Genomic DNA, 16,638 nt, shown 5'->3' on the forward strand with positions numbered 1-16,638 from the left:
TTCAATTGAAGAGTTGACTCAATCATTAAAAACCCTGATTGATAATCAAAGGATTTTCAAAGCTCCCATGTAAGAGTTGATTTCGGTCATTAAAACTTTGATCGTCAAACCTTCATTAATGATTGACTTCAACCACACTCAAATTTTGATTGCCAATCCAAAGGCTTCACATTAATGAATGATTGACTTCAACCCTCCATTAAAACCAATGTCAATTAGGAGAGTCTTAACCCGTCAAGATTAAACTCTTTAACTTCAATCGTGGGATGGAGATCACAATTTTCATTAATTCAAAATTCAATCAATAATCTCATCCACCTCACCCAGTCCTTGATTGAAATTTGATATTTCGATGTTAATTTTTCCCAAACCTTATGTTCAAAGGATAGAGTTATCTTTGATTTTACCCGTGGCAATCAATCAAAACTATATTTTTTTAATCTTTTACTTCATAATTTCTAGATCTAGGATTATTTGAGGCCGAACTCCCCTTTTCAAACAAGATCGTGTCTGGGTTTCTAACCCTTTTTGTTTGGACTCTTGGATTCACTGAATGACCCAAAAGGGGGATATCCTTTATTTCTTAGTTAGGACACACGCACATAGCAGTAATCATTCTTAGAACGGGTGTTGGTAGGATGCTAATTGGCTAATTCCCCTTAGAATGGTTAGTCTATCAGCTTCCCTACACATAAATATACTCCCGAACCCATTTTCAATGTATCATAGATCTCTTAGGGTTTTTTCCTTTATTTTCCCAAAACAAAAAAAATAATAAAGGTGGCGACTCAGTATTTTTAATCTTTATGTCTTCTTAGAGCCTTTTGACCCCTATTCGACCTTCTTGTTTGGGGAATCACTGTGCAAACACTTCCCATTTGTCGGTACATCTCCCAGACTAGAATCCAGTGCCAACAAGAATCATAATAGACTAGTTAGAAATCCTAATTGATTTGGGGACCTATCAATAAATAGAAAATCACAATTTATTTGGGAATCCTAACATTGTTCTTTCTGAAGGAGGGAATGAAAATTTGATTTCATTTATCTATATTGATGGAATGTACAGTTGGAAATTGATTCAAATGAAGTGGGCCCCATGACTTGTTTTTTTGGTTCTTTTTAGATTATATATGGCCAAAAGAGGTGTAAGTGGGTTTTTTATTTTTATTTTTTTGGATTGGAGCAATATTCTAAGCCAAAGAAGAATTGAAATTAACATCCAAGGGATGTTAACGACATAGAGAATAATGGTTACATTAACTTATTGTGGTTGAGTTGCATCCCAAACATTAAATTCCTGATTCAACTTAGACAACTCATTTGTGACTATCATAATTGGTAGAAAGGGGTCTTTTTGTGGAGTTAAAGGAGACATCAAGTGTTGTAGTCCCTTAGCAAAATGTCATGTGCCAAGCTTGTTAGGGCCTTATAATTGCCTATAGCCGCTTGGCTGTTGCACATGGGGTGGATAACCATCATGTAGATTCTTGTATATGGTTTATTCTTCAAGTAGAGAAATGCTAGGGAGAAAATGGGGAGTGTGACTCCTCAGTCATAGTGATGTTTTCTTGTGCTAGACAAGGAATGACATAGAAAGCTCTAAATGGGAGGGTAAGTGTTCATCCTTGTATAACTCATTGGTTGTTTTAAACTTGTTTAGCATAGTTGCCTCCCTCTCTAAGCACACATTGCCTATAGAGGCTTGATAAGATGTATTGAGTTGCCTAACTGTTTGCTGCTTGACTTCTCATGTTGCCCGCTGCTTTCTGTGTGTTTTGTATTCAATTCTTGTGAACATGTTGTTTCTACATCCTAGGGGTGTTAACAACATGGGGAATAATGGTTACAATAACTTATGGTGGTTGAGTTGCATCCCCAAGCATTAAATTCCTGATTCATCTTAAACAACTCGTTTGTGATTATCATGACTTGGTAGAAGGGGTTCTTTCGGCAAAGTAGAAGGAGAGTTGTAGTTCCATAGCAAAATGTCGTTTTCCAAGCTTGTTTAGGGCCTTATGATTGGCTATAGCTGCTTGTGCTGGACAAGGAATGGCATAGAAAGCTCTTAATCGGAGGGTGAGTGTTCATCGTTGTGTAACTCATTGGCTATTGTAAAAGTGTTTAGCATAGTTGCCTCCCTCTCCAAGCACACATTGCCTACAAAGGCTTGATAAAATGTATTGGGTTGCCTAAATGTTGGCTGCTTGACTATTGCATTTCTCATGTTGCTTGCTGCTTTCTGTGTGTTTTGTATTCAATTCTTGTGAACATGTTGCTCTCTACACCCTAGGGGTGTTAACAACATGGGGAATAATGGTTACAATAACTTATGGTGGTTGAGTTGCATCCCAAGCATTAAATTCCTGATTTAGCTTAAACAACTCATTTGTGACAGTCATGACTTGGTAGAAGGGGGTCTTTCTGCATGGTAAAAGGAGAGTCGTAGTTCCATGGAAAAATGTTGTTTTCCAAGCTTGTTTAGGGCCCTATGACTGCCCCGCTTGGCTTGTGCACATGGGGTGGATAACCATCATGTAGATACTAGTATAGGGTTTATTCTTCAGGTAGAGAAATCCTAGGGAGAAATGGGGAGTGTGACTCCTTAGCTATAGTGATGTTTCCTTGTGCTAGACAAGGAATGGCATAGAAAGCTCTTAATGCGAGGGTGAGTGTTCATTGTTGTGTAAATCATTGGCTATTGTAAACACTTTTACCATACTTGCCTCTCTCTCTAAGCACACATTGCCTACAGAGGCTTGATAAGGTGTATTGGGTTGCCTAACTGTTCGTTGCTTGACTATTGTATTTCTCATGTTGCTCATTGCATTTTGTGTGTTTTTTATTCAATTCTTGTGAACATTTTTGTTTGGTGAGTTTGCAGTTTACTTTCAGTTGACCAATTTAGCTTGTATGATACTACTAGTGCTGCATGGCCCTTATCAATGTGTGAAGTGTTTGGCTCGTGACACAATAGGTTGAAACTCTGGTCCTACTTTCATGTCATGATGAACAACTGGTGAAAGTGAGCATTTGATATTGCCATGAACGTGTGAAAAGCTTTAAAAGGCTCAATCGAGGCTTGCCTCAAGGTACGACATGCCTAAAATGCTTTGAGGCTCAATCTAAAATGCCAAATTCCAAAAAGGCTAATTCTCCCCTAATTTGACAGAGACATGGGAAAAATAGTGGGATGATCAATAGGTGTCCCTAGGTTGATAAACTAGACATATCTAAAATAGGAACTCGGCATTAGGGGATGATGATCCTTAACTAGAACGTTCTATGATTGGTTTTTAAAAAAAATGCAAGGTAAGGCTGTGTACTATAGACCTATCGTGGTCTACCCCTTCCCTGGACCCTGCATACACATGAGCTTTTTGCACTGGGTTTTCCCCTTTTTTTGTCAGGATTTACAGCTTTTATTTAAGATAAACAGCATTATATGCTTCCAAAGATGCCACAAAATAATCATTATATAACAGAAAAGATAGAAGACTCATTCGATAGCTGAGTAGGTGGAAACTGGAGCGGTCATGAAGTTACTATTTGATGTGCAATAAATGTAGTTCAAATCATTAAATAAGAAGAGGCCCTAGCACAATCTCAATAGAAAAACCATTGTTCCCAGGGTATCTTTGTTTTTAAGTAAACTGGGCATAAATTTGTGTTGAGCATGTTAATTGAAATCATGGTCTTGAATTTCCACGAAATTGTCGAAATTTCTGATTTCCATCACCCTTGAAATCGAAATGATAGTTGATTTCCATCTTGCATAATTTCCATCGGAATCTCAACAAATCATCCAAATTTTATCGAAATCTCAAAATTTTAAACTTGTTGAAATATCAATTACACAATGAACTTTCCTCAAAATTCAAATGAGATACTTAGGAGTGAGGTGAAAATTCTATCTTAATTTATTTTATTGATTTTTATTGAATCAAAAAATTACTACAAGTGCTTTTGGAATTATATGAAAAGATAAACTTACAACAACATTTTATTTAACCATTCATGTCTAAATTATCATTATTTGTAAAATAAATAATATTTAAATGATTTATGAATTTCATTTGTATTAACTAAATATGTTTAATGCACACTATCTTACAAATACTTTTGATACACATACAATATTTCAACTTTCCACCTCATACACTACATAGATGTTAATACATCTATTAGTTCTAAAACTTACATTATTATGTCTGTAAACTATTTCTAAAGTTTCGCAAAGAATTCCATGCTTTACTACTAATTTCCATTATTTTTTCAAATTTAAATCGAAATTGACATCGAAATTTGAGTTGAAATCGAAATTTAAGACCTTGATTGAAATTGGAAACATCACTTTTGGATTATCATTTTCGAGTTTTTTTTTTTGTTTATTTTTTTATATTTTTATTTTTAATATTTTTATAAGGAGGATAGCAGGTCCGATAGTATTTTGGCCTTATGCACGTCTTCTGGTGCTTTCATATTATCATTTTAGTTCCCATTTTGTCCTTTTTTCCCCCTTAAACATCTTTGAAATTGAATACTTTGATTTAAACAGCCACTCAAATGATCAGTTTTTGGCATTAAAGCTGATAATCTAAATCCTGTTGCTAGGTGGCATTTGTTACATGTGGATGCTGCAATCCTATTCTGTACTACTTCTCTGAAAGTTGACTGTTTTCTTTTATATTCATTTACTAAGATGTTTTTGCATTCCTGTTTTAATTTTTTATGTAGCAGCATATTAGATTAGTTTTTGGCATTGGATATTGATAGTTTAAATCCTGTTGCTAGGTGGCATTTGTTACATATGAATGTACTCTATTCTGTACTATGTCTCTGAACATTTAGTTTTGTTTTCTGATATGTTCATTTACTAAGATGTTTTTTGCTTGTTCTCGCATTTTAATTTTTGATGTAGCAGCATATTACCGATGTTGATTTAATTGCATTGATATCTGACGAAATTTTTCAGCCACAAGTTGTATGGTCACTTGGTGATATGCAGGTAAATCCAGTGTTCCAGTCCCTCTTTTTAAGTCTTTTACTGATCTCTCTCTCTCTCTCTCTCTCTCTCTGTACACGGTCTCCTCTGCCCCATTGCCCCACCCAGGGGGGGCGGGGGTTCTCTTCATCCGACTCTGATTGATTATGAGCAACACTTTTGTTAAATGTACCTATTCTACTATTGTACAGGTGACTTGTGGAACCCTTGGTCTTTCCACTGCAACCATTAAACTCATTGACACCAATAAGGAAGAGCATATTGCTTGTTCAGTTGGAAATGGACCTCTTGATTCAGCTTACAAGGCCATTGATCTTATTGTAAAGGTAGGAGAGGATTCATAGTTATCTTTACTCATTATTGTATAAAATGCTTTAATCATATGAGAAAGCTAATACATAGAGATCCTTGTTCTTGTACGTTTTTTTTTCCTTCAGAACAAGGAAAACATATGAGAAGATGCTAGAGGCATCCTCAAAAGCACAGAAGTCTCTCTCTCTCTCTCTCTCTCTCTCTCTCTCTCTCTCACACACACACACACACACACACACACACACAAAGTTGGGTGCAGAAGCTCTTTTCTCATGTATAAATGAAAGCCTCCACCTATGAAGTTCAAAACACCTAGAATAAGAAGACCCATTTTCTGATATATAAACAGTTTAGATCCATCTCTTCTTCAAAGCGAGGAAAGATAATTCTGCACTGTCTAAAGTTTGTTGTTTCCTTCGCCCATAGAAGCCAAAAATGCCAAATGCCAAATGGGGTGAAACCCCAAATCTTTTCCTTTGATTTCCTGCCAAATAAACCCTGTCAACTGAGAAGCTCCTCACTTGCCAACTTACAGGAAGTCTAGAAGTCTTCCTACTTAGAGTTTCTTCAATTGATATATGGCTTCTAACTATAGGGCATTGAAGAAGGTTAAAAAAAATTCCTCTTTTTTCTTGAAAATACATCAGCGATTCATCATAATGCTTCTCTTTTGGAAGTTGTTGATAGTCAATGTGCATTAGCATGTCTTCCCACGTGAAAGAGGCAGCCTTATGGTAGCTTTAGATATAGCTTTCAAGTAAATGTCTCGTGATTCATGTTAAAATTTCTTCTGAGGATGCATATTAAGAGGATATACTTGAGAAACATCCATTTTAGCCAATTTCTATCTCATTGTTGCTCTTTGTCCACCCTCAAGCTATTCTGTAAAGCTTAAAGGAAACGAAATCCATGAATGGAAAAATGCCCTAACCTGGATATGGTGATGTAACTGTCAATGCATTGCGATGTTCTCTCTCTCAATATGATGGCATTAGTTCTACTAATTTTGGCAGTTTATGGAGGTGAGAGCTCTTATCAAGTCAATCTCGAATGAAGCAAGAGCTCCAATTTTAGATTAGAAAAGGTTGGTGAAGGGAGTTCATTCATTTTCTGGAGAAGCATTGGAATTGGAATCAAATGGTTTGGGTTTTTGTGTCAGCAATGAGATGGATTTGTGATTTCTTGTGATTAATCAAATAAGGAAGTTTTGGTCGAACGAATTCTACAAAACAAATAGAATATAGGATCTTGATGTGGGCTTGAGTTCAAATGCTACAAGGTATTCTATTTTTCACTCCTGGGGGTATAAATGAGGATAGATGGCAAGGATTTGCGGAAGCTTTGAAAGAAATTATTTTTTTTCTGGAGCTTTGAAATTGTGGAATTTATTCTTGGGCGTGTAAATGGAAGCCCCTCTGAGATAGAGCATGGCACTCGCTAGTTGGAAAGACATTGTGAAAGGGTACTGGGAATGGAAGTGCAGAAATGTAGTTGGCAATCTCTCAAATGTTGTTGAGCAGCAGTTTTAGGGGAGAAAATAATGCCACAGGAGAGGGGTGCCTAGGATTTGCAAGCCTTTGAAAGCAGAAGGGGTGCCAAATGCATGTGTTTGCAAGCATAGGGGTTGCATTAGCATATAGCATGTATCTGTACCAACTTTAGGCCTGCAGGATCCGTTCCTTCTAAAAATTGCAATACTTAATACTTTCCTTCTTCAGCTCAATGTGTTTCCAACTCATTCCATCATCTAAATAGTTAGGATATTTAAGTAAGCCCATCGCACAATTAATGAGTGCTCAACAACAGCATAATCAGTGGAACAGCACTATTGTAATTGTTTAAAAATGATGGGCTGTTAGATAAGCCTGTGGTAAAATGGAAACGAGAGAAGTCTACAACTATTAATCAACAGGGTGGTTCAGGGGAGGCATCATACCGTATAGCTGGTGATAATTGGCAGTGCTCAAGAAAGACCTCTTGATGATCATCATAACTCTATTTAAGTGTCATCAAGATTCAAAACAGTTCTCAGGCAAAGAATGTTGTCTAATGCTTTAATCTCTCAACAATGATCACCCAATCTGCTTATTCACAATTGTTTGATGGGGGTTCCAAAGGAAAGGATATCTTATCAAACACATGACTAGAAGTCATTTTCATGTGTGAAGGAGTTCAAATAAAGCAGGTTCAGGATTCTATCATTTGAGGGTTTTGAAGTGCAACCTGATGTCATATCGATTGAAGGTTCTTGGGCCTAATCAAGAACAATTAATTTCATGTATTGACATTAATAGGCAAGAGCTTGGAATCCATGGTGATGATGACTGGGAAATGTTTAGTGGTGGTTTTTGAGATGGTTCAGTTTTGATGGGTATCTTCTTAATCTTGGTGTGCTAATTCTGAGAAGGATGCATGATGGATGAAGGCAATTAAATTTGATTGGGCTGCATCTGCTTTTAAAGCAGCAAAATCAAGAAGAGCTGCACATTAAAAAAATTAAATGGAATAGTGGTGGGAGCTTCTTAAATGTTACAGTAAATGGCTCTTTAGGGAGATCATGGAAATGGAAACAAATGTGTGGAGGGTAGAAAATGACGTAACGAGTTTGATGAAGAGAGGAAGTTGATATTGTTTTTGGGTGTGAATGATTATGGTTAGATGAATTTCCTGCACATCTGGTCAAAAATGGATTCTGGTATGATGCGATCTCTCGTGTCTAGCACACCCAATTTGGAAAATATTTGGGATAGACGAGCACTTCAATTGAAAAATATTGAGATTATTTGTGTAAATAATTGGGAGATCAGCGAGTGGAAGAATATAGGAGATGATTTGTTATCCTTTCCCTGTCTGGAAGAAGCCAGTTCATCTTCTCTCATCGGTGGGGATTGGCAAATTGGAGTGAATAAGAAAGTGATGAGTGGATCTTAGTTGACAAATAAAGAGTATGCATGTGTTTTCATCACAATGGGTGGGAGCCATGGGATGTTGAAGGATCCTTATGTGAGTCCTTGGAAATTTGTTTATTAAATTTCTGATATGTTCTTTCCTCCCTGATATAGGGTTGCTGATAACAATTTTATTTATTTCCAAGAAGATCTTTGGGTCGGGCATGTTTTTTTGTTTGTCATGTTTCCTATTTGTATCAACCATCTTACACTCATAATGCTGTGATTGCCTCCTTTTATTATATGGAGGGAGCTTTTCTTTGGATATTTTTGTTGAAATCTCAATGAGAGGAAAGTGTATGACCTTTTTTAGCTTGATGGATGTTCTTAATTCTTTTGCCTCTCACCCTAAACATGATTTTAGAGCCTGGAAATGGGATAATTATGGAATTTCTTTCTGGTCTTTTTATTTTTTGTTGCATTTTGTTGATGTCCCTTTTTTATCTTTTTCTTTGGAAAAAAAAACAATTTGGATTGCTAAAATTCCTTGTGAAATCAAGGTACTCGCTTAGACTTTGTTAACAGAATTTATAATAGTGGTTTGTTGCAAGTGGTAAAGCCTAGTAAGATAGTTACTTCAGATATCTGTATGATGTGTTTGTTCTTAATGTGACAAATGAATGTTTGTTTCTTCATTGTGAGATGGCTGCAGAACTTTGATGCAAGCTTGGCAAAATGTAATTTTGTCCTTATTCGGGTGATTTTATATGGATGAATATCAGGGCTTTCATATGAGAAGGGAATGTATTGCACCATTGTTTCTAGTTTTCTAGTCTTTGGGTTTCGTGGAAAGAGAAGAATAGTAGAATTTTGGAGTACAAACCTCCTTTCTTGTTAATGCTCGATATACATTGCTTGCGTCCAACCTAACAGCTTAAGCTTTTAGATGAAGTGGTAATTTAAAATTGGTATGAGTACCATGGTTGTCAGGAGGTCCTTGTCGCTTGCGTTTGTTGTTAAGAATTATCTTATTTCCTGTAATGAGTGTTGTTTATTTTATGTTTCTCTCCACTTGCAAGTGGGCTGCTAGCCTACTATTGTTAAGTCTTGAATACATTGTTGGTCCACAACCTATATGCTTAAGCTTTTAAGTAAACTGGTAATCTAAATTTTCTTCTTGTGGGATATAGTGATTTTTTTTTCTTTTCTTTGGGCTACAACTTCAAGGTTTGTTTTGGAGTACACAAAGGGGTTAGATGGAAATTTATTTTTTTCTCTATTATGGGAGGACATCTTGCTTTCTTTCCTATTTGGTACTTACTAATAATTCTCTTCTTTAATCCAAAAAAATTAAGATGGAGGATAGTTGTATTGTGAAGATTGTTTGGATTTATTGGATAAAATGGGTGTTAAAATTGATTGCTTTCAAAGGACAGGTATTTGAAACTTGTAATGGAGTGAAACATGGGTTATGCAAAAGATTTGACAGAGCAGGTTTGAGCAATTTGAAAAGAGTGTTATTCATTAAAGAGGGGATTTCTTACAAAATAATTTCAATTATTTTTTTGAAAAAATATTTTTTTCTTTTTGAATTCTATTTTAAAGTTTTCCTTGTTAGAAGACATGTTGTTTATCCTATTTGTACCTTCTTTATCTTAATAATTTATTTTTCTATCCAAAAAAAATGCAAACTTTATTTGATCCTACAAGACCAAGAGAATAGAATTTACAATCCCTCTCCCTCAAAAGATATAGATTCAAAGAGAACTTCCCAGGCCTTAGTGATAAACTTCCAAATACTCATTCCATAGTTATCTTCACCGAATTGGGAACTCACTTCTAGCTTCTCCATTATTTGCTACTACAACATCTCCACAAAGAGCATCATCTCCCCCATGTATTTCGAATGGAAACCCTAAATGGGTTGTCATCCACCCCCCAGGATATTGTTTGACTACTTTACCCCATCTGTTGCAAGATAGCACTCGTAATTATCTTGTAGACTATAAGAAATCTATTTTCAATACTTGCCATTTTGGGGGACACCAATTGTAGGATGGAAAAAGGGTCATGAAGTACATGAGAGACTAAATAGAACACTTTTTATAAGTTGATCTACTCCCTCTAGAAGGTAAGCATTCCATTTGGAAAATTTGATACCTGGCTTATTAAAGGTGTCATGAGCTATACTCGCTTTTCTATAAGTGTGGCACCTAAGGAGGGCCTAAGAATGTGATTGGAAGTTGCCCCAACTTACACCCCAAATAGGAGAGAGGGGGCATTTTTTCACTACTCTCCAAAATTGATACGATTGAATCTCTCATCTTTTGGGTTTCCTAATTGCATTAAAATGTAATTTTCTGTATCTACCATTTTATTTATTCTTTAAATGAAAAACCATTTGAAATGATTATCCCATATTATGTTTCAAGAAAATTGGTCAATAGCCCTATCACAAAGAGGTTGTATAGATAGACTACACTGAGGCCATGGTTTTAAATAGCAGTAGTAGGTAGCGTAATGTAAGGATTATGGTGTATAAGGAAATGGGAGTAGCGGATGTTGCATAATGGTCGTGAATTTTTTTTTTTTTCCAAGCACAATTTTATAGGGTGGGCCTTGGATCAATAGTAAGGTGATTGGTTGGTCAAGAATTCAAGTCCAAGGAAACTACCTCTTTGAATAAAGCAAGAAAATACTATGATGACCCTCCACCTACCTTGGCAAAGCAGGGAGCCTTTTGGTCCTGTGATGCCCTTTTTTTTTTGTTTTTGTTTTGCACACAATCTTATTTATATTGGTATATTTACATGTTTTAAGCTCTTAACTCTTAAAAAAAGTTTTAGAGCATTTTCGATTTTTTAGTTCATTCAATGTTGTAAAAGGCGAAGGCGTAAGGCGAGGCATTTTACCCTCCTTGAGGCTAGGTGTAAGCCTCAAGGCGTTGAGGCGTAAGCATTTTGGGACTATATTTTTTTAAATAATTAATAAATAAAATCAATTTATATATAGTAAAAAAATGAGAAAAAATTTTAAATAATGAATATATATATATATATAATTTTTAAATATCATATAAGCCAATTTTACATAAACACAAATAATACATGTTAAAAAATAAGCATGAGACACATTACTAAAAGAAGAGAAAACCCAAATTAATGGATCCTCCACTAATTTGTAAATGACCAAATATCAGAGGCAGATCAAATTGGAATCCACGACTCGTTGGAGAGAGATGACAAGCTTCGTCGAGTCGTCAGAGAGGGAGAAGGAGCTGGAGGAAAGCTACAGATGCTTCGTCGACTCGTCGGAGAGGGGGAAGGAGCTGGAGGAAAGCGACGGAAGCTTCGTCAAGTCGTCGGAGAGGGAGAAGGAGCTGGAGGAATCGTGGGAGAGCTACGGAAGTTTCGTCAAGAGGGGGAGGAAAGAAGCTTTGTCAAGGGATTTTGACGCTCTAGAAATGCGTACGCCAGCCCATTTGAGGCATGAAATGCGTGTTTTTCTTCCTGAGGCGTACACCTTTTCCCATGATGCATACGCATTTTAGGCTTTATGCCTTTCCTATTACGCCTTAGGGCATTTTATGCTGAAAACGCATCAGGCGCGCCTCAAGAACGCCTTTTAAATTACTACTTCAACTTACTAGTATTGTTTAATAAAGCTAGCAAATTTTACATTTGTTTCTAAACTGATTTTAACAGAAAAAGAATATATATATATATATATATATATATATTCTTTTTCATTAATCACATGTTTGTTAAATTAATGAATAAAAATTCATTGTACAATCCACTAGTCTATTGGACACATAAGACATACAAATAAAACAATAAATTAAAAAAAATTTACTATTTTATATGTTAGTAATAAAAATCTAATGGATTTGAACTAATAAGTTATATTATGAAATTATAACCTAAGCTTTGAACCTATAATATATAATCATAAAATTTATCATTAAATAAATAAAGTACTAACAACTTGAACAGAGAAAAAAATAAGAAAATAAAAATAAGGTTGAATTCAAAAAATATAAAAAATAAAAATTAAATCAAGTACATTCTCAAAATAAATATTTTACAAAATACTGTTTATGTCAAATTATTAATTAATGCATCTCTTGTGAATATTAAAAACATAATTTTTGTATCATTATCGCCCTCATTATAATCTTCACCCCTCACACAGCTTATCGAGAATAATTTGTGAAAGTAAAAAATAAAAAAAGAAAGAAAAATGAGGAAGATTTAAAAAAAAAAAAAAACATTTTTGTGTAATAGTCCTGTAATGGTTATTTAATTGTAGTCGTTCGTAACGGCTGATACAACTGATTTTTCTTCCCAACTATTTAGCAAGGTGTAACAGTATTGGGGATCGAAAAAACCATTACGTAATGAGGTAACTTGATGGTCGCAGCCTCTATTTAAAACCATGAGTTAGGCTCCTTTCCTCTTACCCTGTGATTGGTCAATTATACATTGGACTATTGGAATATATATGAAGTATTTTCTGGAATTGGAATTGTATTTCATTTTGTAGGAGTCATGCGTTATTGGATCAAATTAATTAGACAACATTTTAGCCTTTGCTGGACAGGATTTGGATCACCTGAATCTGGTTCAAGTCTGAGCTGTTGACAGGTTTGTAAAGGGAGAAACAAATTTGATACCAGAATCACTGGGTCATCTGTGATACTGTTACCAGAAAGAGGTTTGCCTACAATTAGGAACATGGACAGTTTATAAAGGCAAGGCAGGAGGCGTTCCTGAAATAGCTTGATGAGTTTAGCTTTGTTTTGCTTTGAATATCGAGTTAGGAATGAATGCATACTCACTAATTGATCTAAAAATCTGCCCTGGAGGGGAAGCTAGAAAATGCATTAAATGCAGAAGTGACAAAACCAGGTTAAGTGTAGAGAGAGAGGACTGCTCCTAAGTAAGATGTGTTGCATCCGTCATTTGACCATTAAAATTTGTCCAATATACGAGGATACTGTGTATGGAAGGGTCTCTGGTTTCCAATTCCTGATGATGGGATATGATGTTATCATTCTTATTTGTGATTCTATTTCCGTATTGCTCCCAACAATTTATGTAATGCATACAAATGATTTTTATGTAGTGCCATAGGTTTGTTTGGGGTCTTTGTCTAGAAGTGAGGCAGAAGATTGAAAATAGGGATGCTGATGGAGGTGAAAGTGGCTGGTCCATGGAAGTAGTTGGTGAGTGCAAGATTAGTGGAAGAGGTGGTATTAGGTTAGTGGAGGTTGCAATTTAAGTGATGTGGACATTAAGTGATAACACTGGGAATGTGGTTTTACTGACAGAAATTCTCAAATCTGCTGGTGATGACTTTGTTGTGAAAGTATTAGGAAGAATGAGGTCTTGGTTATGATGGAGATGTTGGCAGAGAGTAGCAATGATTTTTGCATGGCTATATATTCTACTACATTTTGGGAGAATGGGAATTTCTCAGCAGAATGGAGATTGCTTTAGGATGTGGATCTCCAAATATGGACATCCATCTTGTAATTTTATTTGATATATACTTCACTTTTTTTAATAAAAATTCGAGGGCTTGTGGAAATGAAAATTCCATATTGGAGGTAAAATTGAGATGCCCTTTTTTCCTCATTTTGAAATTTGCAGGTATAGATTTTGGTTGCTCATTGCTAAGTTGCTAACCATTAATGTGCGCCCAAAATGCAAATCCGGCTGTGTTGGAAGCCTGTGCTTTCTGTCCCTAATGGAGCCATGGTGTAAAAAAAATATGATCAAGCAACAATATATTCTATTTGCTGTGCAGAATGACCCCCTCCAGATTGCAGCCATTATGATCACCAATAGAAGAATACATTTTTTCCCCACCTTTGACATCTAGCAACAATAATTACCATAAGTAAAAGTTGCCTTCTGCTATGGCAGTTTTGCTTTCCTCCTGTTCTACATGGCAGTTTGGCATATACTTGTGGAAAACAGTAGATCCTTTCAAAAAATATCAATCTAGCCTTGCTCTTTTTGTTGGATTTGGATGACTAAGGGACAAAGTTATTGTCTTACTACTGAGACTAGGCAGAGTTTGGCATATACTTGAGGAAAACAATGGAATCCAAAAATCTCAATCTGACCTTGCTCTTTTTGCTGGATTTGGATGAAAGGGACAAAGTCATTGTCCTACTACTAATACTAGGCATTCAATGATTCTACTTTATGGTATATTTGTGGTGGTTAGTTTGGACATTCATAAATCCAATAATTCCTAATGGATGCTAGCGGGTCGACATTTTAAGGGGACTCGGGTTTTCTTGGTTGATGTATTTATCCATGACATTAGGCATTATTTTGCTCTTCTGCTTCCCTTATGCAGGTTCCAGTGACCCTTCTTGAGTACTCCATGAGTGCAGTCACAGAAGGCATAGATGCAATAGCTACAACCCGAGTTCTAATTCGTGGGGAGGAAAATCACACAGCAACCCATGCTTTGACTGGAGAAACCATTCATCGTACATTTAGGTATGCCATACTTTTATACTGAGTTGCATAATTTGCATTTTTGTTTATGTTTCTAATAGCTATTGTACTTATTCATCTTTTTGTCCCAGTGGAACTGGAGCAGGAATGGATATTGTTGTTTCCAGTGTTCGAGCCTATATAAGCGCATTAAACAAATTATTAGGCTTTGAAATGCCCTCTGGACCAAAGAATCATGTAGAGGAGTCTCAAGTATCTGTTTGAGGAAGGTATTCATCACTTCTTTAATGGTGCTTGCACATGCAAGATACTTGGAGTCACAGGTTCCATGCGCTTCACTTGATGGTTCTGGCTTGTGTTTTTAATTTGTACAATTTTTTCTCTTTAGGGTGATAATTGTTTGCTGAGTGCCTTTTTGAAACTAATTAGTTGTATGATATGTCAATACGTGATTATTTCCAAATTTCTATTGGTTACTGACTGATGTTTAAACTAGTACACTTAGAAATTTCTATCCATAAACTGGACGTTCAATCACCTTTTTTTTCTCCCGTAACTTGGCTTAAATACCATTTACTATTATCAACCTTTCTTTAAATCTGTATGATTGATTTACAGTACTAGTTTGTGAGTTGTATTTATATAATCGGTTGTTACTTAAATAGGTTATTATTTTTCTAATTTTTTGGGCTTTTTAACATCAATTTGCACCATTTACTATTATTAACCTTTCTTTAAATCTATATGATTAATTTATAGTGCTAATTTGTGAGTTGTATTTATAGAATCGGTGGTTACTTAAGTAGGTTGTAATTTTTCTAATATTTGGGGCTTTTTAACATCAATTTGCACATTAGCAGCGAGTTGCTTTTATCATTGTTACAAATATTATAGTTTGTAAGAAAATTGAGCTCATTTCACCCAAATATGTCATTTTCAGGCTCCTCTAAATCAAGGATTGTGGAGATGGAAGACATGTATTGATTTGTATTACCATCATGGGATCTAGAAGATGGGGGTAGCAACTCTTAGTCGTTGTGTTGCCAGCTATAGCAATTTTTGTTTATGGGCATTCCTCAGTGTTGATCTTTGAAGGCTTGCTACGTCATTAAAATCTGTTGTTCAAAGTTCAAGGCTTCTATTAAGTGACCTTGGGCTTTTGTTCTTTTTTTGAATTAATAGTTATCATTAGAACTCCATTTGAAGTAACCAATATGTTCAGCGAGAACTAGAAGTACATTGGAATTTCTCTCATGTTTTGTTTGTGTAATTATACAAGATGGGGGTAGCAACTCTTAGTTGTTGTATTGCCAGCTATAGCAATTTTTTTTCATGGGCATTCCTCAGTGTTGACCTTTGAAGGCTTGCTACGTCATTAGAATCTGTTGCTCAAAGTTCAAGGCTTCTATTAAGTGACCTTTGGCTTTTGTTCCTTTTTTCAATTAATAGTTATCATTAGTACTCCATTTGAAGTAACCAATATGTTCAGCAAGAACTAGAAGTACCTTGGAATTTCCCTCATGTTTTTTTTGTGTAATTATACAAGAATTTGAAGTTTATTGGCTGACAGGTTTGTGTTTTGGGGAACATGTGCAACATGATAGAATTTTAGTGTGTAATTTTGGCATTCTATATGGACTTGAATTGTTAATTGACAGGAGTTTTGGTGTTGAGGTGCTTTTTTTGTAGTATAAACATGTGTGACTACACATAGGATGACTTTACAATTTGAGGAAGCAATTGAATGAAAGCATCAAAGAATATGCATATAGGTGGAAGGAAATATCGTCATTGGTTCAACAACACCACCCCCCCCCCCCCCCCAACCCTTTATTGGTACTCTCGTCGAGTAGGGAAGTTAGAACAAAAGCAACTAAATTACGAGGGAAAGAGTGAAAATTCAACCTATGCCTTCATGTGATTGTTAGGTGCACTACTGCAAGTTTTGTCAATATGG

The 16,638-nt window shown here is 35.6% G+C and overlaps 1 protein-coding gene across 4 annotated transcripts in view; it reads left to right on the plus strand.

Moving 5' to 3' along the window:
* Positions 1-16,020, plus strand: part of LOC131159539 (2-isopropylmalate synthase A-like) — a 63,720-nt gene extending 47,700 nt beyond the window's left edge. For 2 of the 4 annotated variants that reach the window (XM_058114547.1, XM_058114549.1), the window contains exons 9-13: positions 4,925-5,008; positions 5,197-5,331; positions 14,578-14,723; positions 14,813-14,950; positions 15,622-16,020. In XM_058114547.1, coding sequence (XP_057970530.1) covers positions 4,925-5,008; positions 5,197-5,331; positions 14,578-14,723; positions 14,813-14,945 — 498 coding nt within the window. In that variant the 3' untranslated portion in view covers positions 14,946-14,950; positions 15,622-16,020. The remainder of the gene's footprint in view (positions 1-4,924; positions 5,009-5,196; positions 5,332-14,577; positions 14,724-14,812; positions 14,951-15,621) is intronic. The other 2 variants (XM_058114548.1, XM_058114550.1) reach the window with 1 other exon arrangement.
* The last annotated feature ends 618 nt before the right edge of the window (positions 16,021-16,638 follow it).

Source organism: Malania oleifera, chromosome 7 (assembly GCF_029873635.1).
Source record: "Malania oleifera isolate guangnan ecotype guangnan chromosome 7, ASM2987363v1, whole genome shotgun sequence".
NCBI classification, from domain to species: domain Eukaryota; kingdom Viridiplantae; phylum Streptophyta; class Magnoliopsida; order Santalales; family Ximeniaceae; genus Malania; species Malania oleifera.